Raw genomic sequence first — 11,888 nt, forward strand, 5'->3', positions numbered from 1 at the left:
CTTCGAATATTCTAAAAGGATGTGAGATTCTTCAAACATAGTAAGTTTTTGGTAAATATATAATTTTAAACTGTAAAACTAAAATGTAACATTCCAAAAAAATTCCTAAATATACTTTTTTCACACACAACACTCCAATATAATATTCTCAAAAATTTCTTAGTGTAACATTCCATTGTAACATATAAAAAAATTCATTAGTGTATTTTTTTCAAACGTAGTACTCTAATGTAACATTCTAAAAAAAAGGATGTGGGATGTGGGATTCTTCAAACTATTTCAAAAGGAGTACAAAAATTCTTTAGTAAGTTTTAGTGTTACATTTAAAAAAAGTACACAAAGGAATTTTTTAGTATTTTTTGTGTTACATTGGAGCGTTATATTTGTAACTACATTGATTGGAGTGTTACGTTGGAAAAGTATACTGAGAAGTTTTTTTTTTTTTTTTTTTTTGGTGTTACTTTATTACGTTTGGGAAAAGTATACTAGATAGTTTTTTAGTATGCTACATTGGAATGTTACGTTATTATTTGTAATGTGAGATTTGTTTTAGGAGGAAAAATTCGAAACATCTAGTGTAGATTGCTCAAATGTATAATTTCATATTTGGAGAAACTCATTTTTATCACTCAAAAATTAAACCCTAATGTATAAGTGACTATCCTTTTGTGTAATTTTTACTTTAATGGGATCTTTGGGTTCATAAGAAAAATAATAATTAAACAGTTCAGATTATATTTTGGGATTTATTAGTACTTTAATTAAAAAAATTATTTTCAATAAAAAAAAAGATAAAATTATATGGAAAACAATGAGTATTTATTTATTTATTATTATTTTTGGTTAAATTATTATTTTTTAAATAAAAAATCAGAAATCAAATTTTAAAAACAAATAAAAAATACAACAAAATCTTAACCTTAACCGTGATGTGAGGAAAATAAAGCTTTTGTTTGGGATGAGTTTTTTTGACTTTTTTTGATTTTTATGAAAGAAAAAATAAAATAATTATGATTTAAAAGTAATATTTTATCTTATTATTTTTTACTAGTAAAATAGTAAAAAAAAAAAAAAAAAATCCATGCCAAACATAGCCAAGATGCGGCCAGACCTTACCTGCTTCCACCGAAAAATGCAAGCCGCCTCCTTTGAAAATTTGGCACGCAACTCCGACTTTTCAAAGCGAATTATTTTAGTACCTTTATAATATTATGTGATATTTTTTTTATTTTATAAGGTGTTTTTAATTAGTGATGTAATAAAAAAATAAATTTTGTTGATGTATGTTTTTAGGACATACTAAGTATTTTAAAAATATAAGAGATTTATAATTTTTAATCCATAATACATCTATAATGATACAATGTTGACTCATTTTTGTCAAGTAATTGAAAAACAAAAGATAACCTGATATGTTTTGTTATTATTCATTTGTCGGGAATAACACATAAGTAATGTCAAATTATATTTTGAAGGGTGTTGGCAAAGTGGTGATGATTAACTTATATAATGTGAGGTCTATTACACTTATGGGTAAATTGCACTTTGCACCCCTGCACTTTACATCAAATCTTGCTTTGGCCCTTACATATCAAATCGTGACACTTAACCCCCTGCACTTTTGGTCAAGTGTCACTTTAACCCTTCTGTTAGCCTCATTGTTAGTCACATGAAAAACATGTGAGGATAAATTACACTTTGCATCCGTGCACTTTACACAAAATCTCATTTTAGTCCCCACAGATCAAAATTTGTGACACTTAATTCCCTAAAGGATAACTTCTGTTAGCCTTACTATTAACAGAAGGGTCAATATGACACTTGACCAAAAGTGTGAGAGGTTAAGTGTCACAATTTGATATGTAGGGACTAAAGTGAGATTTTGTACAAAGTATAGCGGTGCAAAGTGTAATTTATCCTATATTTATTGGATAATTATTCAATAGTCTTAGAAAACTATATGATATTACTCACATTTATTAGATAGTTATGAGAAGAGATAACATATTTAGTACTACGTAAACAACATTATATCATAATCTAAGAATATTTAATAATATATTTTTATTTTTATTTATGTTTATGTTTGGAAGAGAATACAAGATAAGAGTAATGATAATAGAAAGTACGGATGCTATTGATACGCAACAATTTTTTCTACAAAAGAATACTTGAAATGTGGTTAATTCACACTTTGTTGATGAAGTATAAGAGTAACGGTAATATAAAAACTATGTAAGGATCAATATGAGAGAAACTCAGTATCCAGTCATCTATGTGATTACATATAGTTGATTTGAATTCTAATTTTGATTGTTATTTTAAGAAGAAAACAAATAATGTATTTGTGAAGCTTATCATCTTAATTAAGATTGAAATTAGAGGACATCTTAATCTAATAATCTATAAATAGAGAATTTTAAAAATTTCTCTTTCAAGTTAAAAATATTATTCTATATGTTTCTAAAAAGATTAATTCATTTAAATTATTTTTATCTAATAAATAAATTACAGTAGCATTGATGAACAGGAAGGAAGCTGTAAAAGCCGTCCTACTGATCTTCTGTTTGCTTTGTTGAACAGAGATTTGGATAAGAAAAGAAATATTTCTCCAAATCCACCTTTAAGCCCTCGTTTGTTTTGGAGGTGTAATAGATGAGATGAGATTAGGGTAACAATCATCTCACTATTAATCTCCTTACTATGAATCCCCTTCATTCTACCTCTGTAAACAAACAGAGCCTTAGTATTGACTAGGTCTCACACAAAAATTATTGGGTAAAATACAAATACCCTAAAATTTGGATTGTTCTATGTAACTTTAAAAATTATAAATATTTTTTTGGTTAGAATTTATTATTTAACAAAATTAATTGAAAAATAATTTTTTTAACTATTCTCTTAAACAATAATAAAATTACTTGAATTGTTAATTAAAATATATTTCTAACATCATTAAAAATTATTAATTAACTTGATATTTTATTAATAATAAAAGAGGTTATTTGTTATTAGATTAGAAACTTGTAGGGACGGAATGTAATTTCTAAAATTCTTTTCAAAAAATAATTCTTTTGAATAATCTGAAGTGCTAGATATAATGCAAAAATGTTAGCTTTCAACAAAATTATTTACTAATACAAATGCCATTTTGACATGTTTAAACCATTACTTTTTTCTATTTATTAGAAATTCCACATTCAGAACATTTTATCAGAGTCTTATTTTTTGGCTATAACCTAACCACTATCATAACAATTCGTTAAAATTGTTTTCACCAAAAGTTATACAAAATATTCTAACACAAATTTAAAAAATTAAAAATTAAAATAAATTTAAAGATAAGTAAGTTTGTTATATATTGAACACAAAGATTATCCTATCCTGTGTACCCAAAAAAAAAAAAGAGGTACGTATAAGGTATACATCATATACGAAAGTATAATTTTTATCATAAAAAAAAATTATTTTTTACTCAATTCACAAAAAAAAAAATATAATTTTTCATTTATAATTTTAAGAGTAGATACATAATTTTGTTTTTTTTTTATAACTTTTATCATAAATTTTTTAAAATTTTCTAATGAAGTGTCGCTTTTTAAGCATTTATCATATTTAGGATTATTTAGGAATTGACTATTTTAATTAATTTTTTGATTTTATAAAAAAAAAAATAAAGATAATAATATGACAATTTATAATATATATATTTTTAACTAAAAACTAACATTTCCATCTCAAAGTAAATAACATTAATGAAGATAAAGTTAAAAGCCGCCCCCCGGTCTTCGGTTTACTTTAATAAAGAAAGATTTGGATAAGAAACGAATATCCAAAGCACGTCACCATTAATTAGGTCCCATACAAACATCATACAATAAAAAAACACTTAAATCCATCCCTCTATGACGCCCATCACTCCCTATATAAATCCAATATTACTTTGTTCAACAAAATCACTACAAATACAAAACACAAAAGTGTATCAAAATGAGGCCTAGTTGGGCGTTGATACTTGTCTCTTTGCTAGCCATACTAGTACTAAAAATCTCAGCACAGCAATGTGGACGTCAAGTTGGGGGTGCACTGTGCGCAGGAGGCCTATGCTGCAGCCAATTTGGGTATTGTGGAACCACTCCTGCCTACTGCGACCCAAACCAAGGCTGCCAAAGCCAGTGCAGTGGCAGCGGAGGTGGAGGTGGTGGCATCAGCAGTTTGATTACTAGCTCAATGTTTGATGAAATGCTTTTGCATAGGAATGACGCTGCTTGTCCTGCCACTGGCTTCTACACCTATGACGCTTTCATCGCCGCTGCCAACTCTTTCCCCGGCTTTGCCACCACCGGCGACACCGCCACACAGCAAAGGGAGATTGCTGCTTTCTTGGCCCAAACTTCCCATGAAACCACCGGTTAGTTTAATCTCTCCCCCCTCCAAACCACTGTTGACCTTTTTTATTATTATTATTTTTTAATTTTTGAAAGGGACCTTTTTGCCAATTTGTTGACCCCAAAACAGAGTGTAGTAACTTCACCGAATAAGTCGTCCTGATAATATTTTGAGAAAGACAAAATCGAATAAATAAATTGTGTAGTGGGAAGTGAATATTGTTCTAATAATTTTTATAATATTTCTTTACTAATTCTAAGCACCGTTTGTTTTCCAAGTTGAGGTTTGGAATTAGAATTAGCAGTGAGATCCAATTCATAATATCACGTTTGTTTGCAAAATAGTCACCGGAGTGATAATCTGTTCGGATTCTGAATCCCCTTGGCATAAGCCCAGAGGACTTAATATTAAAAACTAAGCCGTTGGTCTTAGTGTATGAATGACGATTTTGCCCACAAGAATGTTCAGCCACATTCTTCTTTCAATCTTCAGAAAATATCAACAAACCCAGAAATTTATAGAAAATTGACTCAAATAAGGCAACATCGTCGTTCTCATCCACCAACCCACAAACTCAGAAATTTACAATAAATAAAAAAAATCATACCCGAATGAAACCATCATTATTTCTTCCTTCCATCTTCAGAAAATATCAGCAAACCCAAAAATTTATAGAATATTGGCTCAAATGAGGCAACATCGTCGTTCTCATCCACAAACATCCACAAACCCAGAAATTTGCAAGAAAACAAAAAAAAAGTCATACCCAAATGAAGCAACATCATCGTTCTCATTGAGGTTGATGATCTCAATCAGCCTTAGATGGATAAAGTGAAGGCTGTTGGGTTGGCCTTAGATGGATGAAGTGAAAGCCAACATCTTATTCAATTTTGTTAATGGGATGAACACTTTCTCAAAACCATGGGCTGGTTTCGAAGAAATCATTGGTTGGTTTCTTTAATAATAATAACGACAAAAAAATAAAAATAAAAATTAATAGTTGAATTCTTTATTATTATTTTTTTAATTTTTGAAAGGGACTTTTTTGCCAATATGTTGACCCCAAAACAGAGCGTAGTAACTTCACCAAATAAGTCGTCCTGATAATATTTAGAAAAAGACAAAATCCAATAAATAAATTGTGTAGTGGGAAGTGAATATTGTTCTAAGTTTACCAAAATACTTCAATACATCTGTCCAAAGGATTGAATCACCTCCCTTACCTGAATATATGTTTTTGTTTTTTGTGATCTTGAAAGTAAATTTCTTTGAACTTTTATTTGAGTCCAGAGAAAATTAATTTAGAGAAATTTGGTGTTGGAGATGTGTAAAATTTTCTCTGTAATGTTTCCAGAGAAATTTAGTGTTGGTGATGTGTAAAATTTTCTTGTGTCCAGAGAAATTTGGTGTTGGTGTTGTATAAAATTTTTTCTGTGATGTGTCTAAAAAAATTTGGTGTTGGAGATGTGTAAAATTTTTTCTGTGATGCGTCCAGAGAAATTTGATGTTTGAGATGTGTAAATTCTTCTCTGTAACGTGTGCAAAGAAATTTTTTCTGTGATGTGTGATATTTTCTCTATGATGTGTCTAGAGAAAATTGGTATCGAAGATGTGTAAAATTTTCTCTAGATCGAATTTTCTTTGGAAAGTCCAGAGAAATTTTCTGGATCGATGTTGGACCTTAGATATTATGAAAATACTAAATATTTTTTATGCTATAAAATCTTAATAATAGGGATCTTAAAAAAAAAATCCCTTTTTTCTATGTGAGGACAAAGTTATTTGTTATTAACTGGATACAACGTTGACATGGTATTTATAAAAGACTATGTTGTGGTTTGGTATTAACTAGATAATTACTCTCTTCAAAGATGTTGTGGTCTGTGAGACCTTCATAGGTCTCATTTTGATTATATCGTTTATCTGGTGTGATTTTCTATATAGACTATTCATTAAGAAAAATAAATAAATTGATCTTATAATCATAAATCAAATCCCCTGGGTGAGATTTGTGATGGGATTCACAAACTTCAATCCTATCCTCTACCATCCTTAATCACAGGATTTAAATAGACCTAGTGTCAATGACAATTCAAGTGGTGATGATAGGTTTCGTTAACAGGGAAAAATTACTCTAAAAATGAGTGATAAAACATTTGAAGTGTATAATTAAGTGTGTAGGTGGGTGGGCAACTGCACCTGATGGCCCATATGCCTGGGGATATTGCTTCTTGCGCGAACAGGGCAACCCTCCTGACTACTGCGTTCCAGATGCTCAATGGCCTTGTGCACCAGGCCAGCAATACTATGGCCGAGGCCCAATCCAAATTTCCTTGTAAGCATTGGTTCAAATTTAATCATTATTAAAATTTGAACCAAAAAATATTACATGATTTTATATAAAAATGAAAGCTGATTATTATGCAATGGTATTTCATCAGCAATTACAACTATGGACCTGCTGGAAGTGCCATAGGGGTGGACCTCCTGAACAACCCGGATCTAGTAGCAACTGATCCAGTCATCTCATTCAAGACAGCAATATGGTTTTGGATGACTCCACAGTCGCCAAAGCCGTCATGTCACGATGTTATTGATGGAAGTTGGACACCATCAGCGGTCGACCAATCAGCAGGTCGATTTCCAGGGTATGGTGTAATCACAAACATCATAAATGGTGGACTTGAATGTGGTCATGGCTCAGATGCAAGGGTTCAGGATCGAATTGGGTTTTACCAAAGGTATTGTCAAATAATTGGGGTTAGCCCTGGTGACAACCTTGATTGTGGCAACCAAGTACCTTTTGGTTCTGGACTCTTGGTTGACACCATGTAAATTCACAATTGCCAAGTTGTACTATGCCCTGCACCAAATGCATAAGCTGTTGTTATATACTTATGCTCAATAATAATAAATTTGACTTAACTCTTTAAGTTAATCGTAATGGAAGAGCTAATAAGCAAGATAGTACTCCTTCTACTTTACCCCTTGTGTTGTGTCAATTTAATTTTTGTAGTTTGAATTATAATGAAATTGCCCTTTAATAATTTTGCACAATTTCACTACTGCCGCCGCCGCCGCCGCCTCCAAATCCACCTCTTGGCATGCAGCCCAAATTTGTCCATTAACTTATGTTCCAGGCAAATGATCAAAGGAATTATGGTAAGAAATTATTAACTCTTTCTTCAAAATAAGAAGAAAAAAAAAATTCTAATAAAACAGATGTACAATTATTTATTAATATGGATCAATTAAGCCCTTTAAGTCTTCTAAACAAGTTATCATGTCTACAATACTTTTGGTTCATCACTTAGCGAGAAATCTCTCTATGATAAAACCACTTTGAACTCAACCCTACAGAATAAACTCCAAATACACATAATTACTACTAATCACGTCTATCAGGTAAATCCGGGCGGCTATCTACAATCTCCAATTCTTGCTCAATTTTAAGCATATATATAACCTAGAAAACAGGCCTTAGAAGTTTTGTACAGTAGTGGCATAGGGAGTCAAATTGTCAAGCCATGGGCTTCTTAGCTGGGTCCAAAACAGGTCTTGGGTCCAGTCCATGCCCAACCTAGGCACTTGGAGCTCCGGCAACAGAAGAGAAGTAGTAATGATTCCTCTGCTTTCCTCTGTTTCTTCAAAATTTTTGTCTTCTAGTAGATCACCTTCATCTTCTTGCTTGAAGGCCACGTGTTGGGAGGCCATTGGTGGTGCCAAGTAGTCTTCGTATTGACTGAAAAATGAGATTGTTGGATCCATTGGAGGAGAAGAAGGTTGAAGAAATGCATGGGTTGTTGTCTTCATTTCTTCCTCCATTGCTGCTCTCTGTTCCAACACCTTCAAGGAGGTTGCCTTCCTGTATATCTTCCACAACACTATGTCCTGCATCACAAACTAATAAATTAGAATTGTGAAGGCAAACATAATTATTAAATAATTTATATTATGGTCGTGTGGCCTACCGTGTATTAAATTTAAATTTTATAAAGACAAATTTAAATTGTGAATACTTTTTAAAATATGTTTTTTTTAATATGTTGCATTGTTGATTCCCAACAGCTAGTTTACACAAAATCAGGGTGTGCCCACCTCAAACGACCATGTGTGAACTCGATAAAATATGCCCATTTTCTTTCTTATTTTTTCTTCAAAGAGATAGTGATTAAACAATTTTCAAGTGTTCAAAAAATAGATAAACAAAAAACTAATAAAGTAGCTGTACTTTGGAATCACTTTCTCTTTACAAATTTTCATACTATATAAAATGAGTTGGGTTACATTCTCCCTATTTTGACCGTCTACTTACAATAAAAATAGGGTCTCCATGGTCATATAGTGTAGGTTCCTCTCTCATCATAGATAAATAGTAAAAAAACATGCAGTAGAAAATAGTTTATCTAAATCCAATTCATATAATAAAATAGTTAGTACCTTTGGTAAGGGGCATTTATCAGGCAAACGATACTCATTCATGACCCAATCGGTTTTGCATCCACGGGGTGTTCTTCCTTTGTAGAACACTAGTGTCTTTTTCAGTCCTATGATCTTTTTTGGGTCGGACGAGGTTAATATCTTGCGGTCCGATCCCCGTTGCCTTCCAAAACCCGATTTCAGTGGTCCGGTTAGGCCTCCCTCCGGACCACTTATGGAATTTACTTTTCTTATGAACAGGCTACTTAAGGATTCAAGTGATTATTTGAAGATACGTATAAGTCATGCTTTTGCTCATGGCATTTTATATGTCTGATGTCAAGAAAGACGCATGGACAACTTTGATATTTTGGTTTTTTGACCTAGTTGGGAGATAAGGAATGCAAATGCAACTAGTGTTGTGTTTTGTGAAGGGTTGGCACCCTCTTTGTAAGGGATCAATTTTGGCTTTTGTTGGGAGTGAGTTTTAATTTTTGAATATTTAAAAGTGATATGTACCACCCCTGCTAACCAGATTTTTTAATGTGGCAGTTAGATTAACCAAATTTTTTAATGTGGCAGTTAGATAACCGATATGTGAACTATTGTATGCCTAATATTTTTTAGCGAGTTGGATGTTAACTACTTTGTAAAGGTATTATCCATCAATTATTTTATTGAAATGAATGAAATATGCCCCAAATTCTCTCAAGTGTTTAAATATTACATTTATTGGTGTTCATGTGATTTTTAATTTCTCTGATAGTTTGTTAATCAATTTTTTGTTTGAACAAGATAATTGGATTTCGTGTATGGATTGACATGGATGATATTAAGTGAAGGTCCATAATAGGTTAATCTATGTTTGCAATTTGGGTGGTCTTTTGTGCTCAATTGATTGGCATACTTGAACAATTTGGTTGGATGTTATTTTAAAATTAATTGTGTAATCGATTCAAAGTGAATTTGTTAGGCATTGGACATATTATAATTGCACAATCTATTAGGAATGAATATTTATGGCTTGGATTTGGTTGATATTTGATCCATGATCGATTGTGTAATCAATTGACCTATAATATTGTAATATGAATTCTTTTGTAACCGATTGATTTTGCAATTGATTGGCAGTGAAATTATAAGATATTTGCTTACCAATTAATTGTGCAATTAAATGAGAATTAATTTGATGAGTAGTTGACAATTTCATTACCAATTGATTGTGAGTGAAATTGTAAAACATTTGATCATCAATCAATTGTGCAATTAAATGAAAATGAATATAGGTACTTGACAATTTCATAACCAATCAATTGTAAGTAAAATTGTAAGACATTTTATCACCAATCAATTGTGCAATTGAATGAGAATAAATCTTATAGGTACTTGATAATTTCACATGCAAGGGTTTTTTTTACAATAACTTGGCTTGCACATGTCGCAACATAAACAATTTGGTATCCAAATATCATTTACATAGATTGGCATCCAAAAAAAATTTACAATTTGGACATATATCAACTTGTTCATAGATGGATTAGTAAAATCAAATTTACATCCAAATAGAAATCATCCAAGTTTACATTCATCCACACATAAAAATTATCCAAATTACATCAACCAAATATTGTACACAAACCAATTTTAAATCGTACATTAGTCTAATTGTTTACAAAAAAAAAAGAAAAGAGGGTCACATTTTGGAAGGGTGTTAACCATTGGTGTCCATTTCTCCTTACTATAAGAACTTCACATGTAGATTAGTAGAAATCAAAGGAGACTGACATGAAAATTTACACACAAAAAATGAAAAAGAAAAAAGAAGATGGATTCATAAAGTTCCCCACAAAAAGAAAATAGGGAATGCTTCCAAGCATGATGATGTTAGTTGAATCTCCCAAAGCCAACTACTAGATCAGTTTGAACAGCCTCATCTATAATTGACACCACTCTTGCAATAATTTTACATCAATTTAGCCAATTTCAATGGAAGAACATTTAAATGGATAACAATTACTATAAACAAAAAGTTTAAATTAATGAAAAGTAGGTACCTCATTTGCAACAAAGGCAAGCTTTTCGTTGGCAATTTTCTCACAGCATACACCATAACCCTACGTATATAACATTGGTCTAATTACCCAGTTCTAGTTATAGCAAAATTGGGATGAAGCAAGGATGCAGTTCTAAAATAAAGTATTTTAGGTTTTTAACTATTATAATCTTCAAAAATATATGCAAGCTTCCCACATTCAAGAAGCAAAATACATTCACAAGTCGGGTTGTTTGGAAAGAGAGAAAATAGTCAACAAGCCACTACCAAAAAGTCACCGCTTCTATTTGCTTTTTTGCAAGTCTTTTTGTAAAAAGTCAAAAAGCCAACTAAAATAGCCAATTTCCAAATGAACCCTCAATACTTTTAAGCATATGGTGAAAGTAGAAAAATCAATGCAGGTTTAAGAACAAAACATATGATGCCATTCTTGAAGTACATCAAAATATTCTATCAATTTAACAACATTAACAGACATTACAAGTTGATAAAAACACAAAGCCACATGTACTATTAATAAGGGTAAAAAACACTTGCCATAAAAAAGAGACAATTTAGACAATTCCTTGTGACTATGAACAAAGGCCCATTTAGAGATTCTAGTGAAAAGAGAGACATGTATCCTAGAGCAAGAGAGTGAGGGAGAGATAGACTTTCATATATCCTACCTTAACATATTTAGAACATAAATCCTTCTTGACAAAAATATGCAAAGTAGATTATATAAATAGAACATAAATCCTTGAAAGCTTCAAAAGGAGTACCACCTACTACCTACTACCAAACTCATCCTATGTCAATTTATACCAAACACAGACAGATGCATCAAATTCAAAACCCGTGATTTACCTAGATGAGATTGGTGATGATACTTGAGAGAAAAAAGAGAATGCCCAAACAAACAATAATGGGTCCAGCTGCAAAGCCAAAGTTGTTAGGCAAATAACAAAGTAGTTTTGAAAGGATAGAACACATACATTGAATGAAATTCAAATTTCAATGGTCATTTGTACACTTTGTGAAAGAA

The 11,888-nt window shown here is 31.3% G+C and overlaps 1 protein-coding gene, 1 long non-coding RNA gene and 1 pseudogene across 2 annotated transcripts; 1 reads left to right on the forward strand and 2 right to left on the reverse strand.

Moving 5' to 3' along the window:
• The first annotated feature begins 3,890 nt into the window (after positions 1-3,890).
• On the forward strand, positions 3,891-7,373 carry LOC114264800 (endochitinase-like). The gene is made up of 3 exons (XM_082913791.1): positions 3,891-4,411; positions 6,571-6,724; positions 6,831-7,373. The coding sequence occupies exons 1-3, from the start codon at positions 3,991-3,993 to the stop codon at positions 7,222-7,224; spliced, it is 969 nt and encodes a 322-aa protein (XP_082769917.1). The 5' UTR covers positions 3,891-3,990; the 3' UTR covers positions 7,225-7,373.
• LOC145819865 (uncharacterized) lies at positions 3,995-5,227 on the reverse strand. The gene is made up of 2 exons (XR_014360621.1): positions 4,997-5,227; positions 3,995-4,547 (listed from the first exon to the last, which is right to left on the reverse strand). It is a non-coding gene; the product is annotated as an uncharacterized LOC145819865 (long non-coding RNA).
• A 333-nt stretch (positions 7,374-7,706) lies between the features above and the next one.
• LOC145810337 (NAC domain-containing protein 6 pseudogene) lies at positions 7,707-10,280 on the reverse strand (annotated as a pseudogene).
• Positions 10,281-11,888: the final 1,608 nt, after the last annotated feature.

This window comes from Camellia sinensis, chromosome 2 (genome assembly GCF_055761805.1).
Source record: "Camellia sinensis isolate YWXY chromosome 2, ASM5576180v1, whole genome shotgun sequence".
Lineage (NCBI taxonomy): Eukaryota > Viridiplantae > Streptophyta > Magnoliopsida > Ericales > Theaceae > Camellia > Camellia sinensis.

What these genes read in the sequence shown, in the direction of transcription:
- LOC114264800 (XM_082913791.1), top strand. Translation starts at nt 3,991, where the DNA reads ATGAGGCCTAGTTGGGCGTTGATACTTGTCTCTTTGCTAGCCATACTA. An exon ending in AACTTCCCATGAAACCACCG is followed by an intron (nt 4,412 to 6,570) that starts GTTAGTTTAATC and finishes TTAAGTGTGTAG; the next exon opens with GTGGGTGGGCAACTGCACCT. An exon ending in GGCCCAATCCAAATTTCCTT is followed by an intron (nt 6,725 to 6,830) that starts GTAAGCATTGGT and finishes GTATTTCATCAG; the next exon opens with CAATTACAACTATGGACCTG.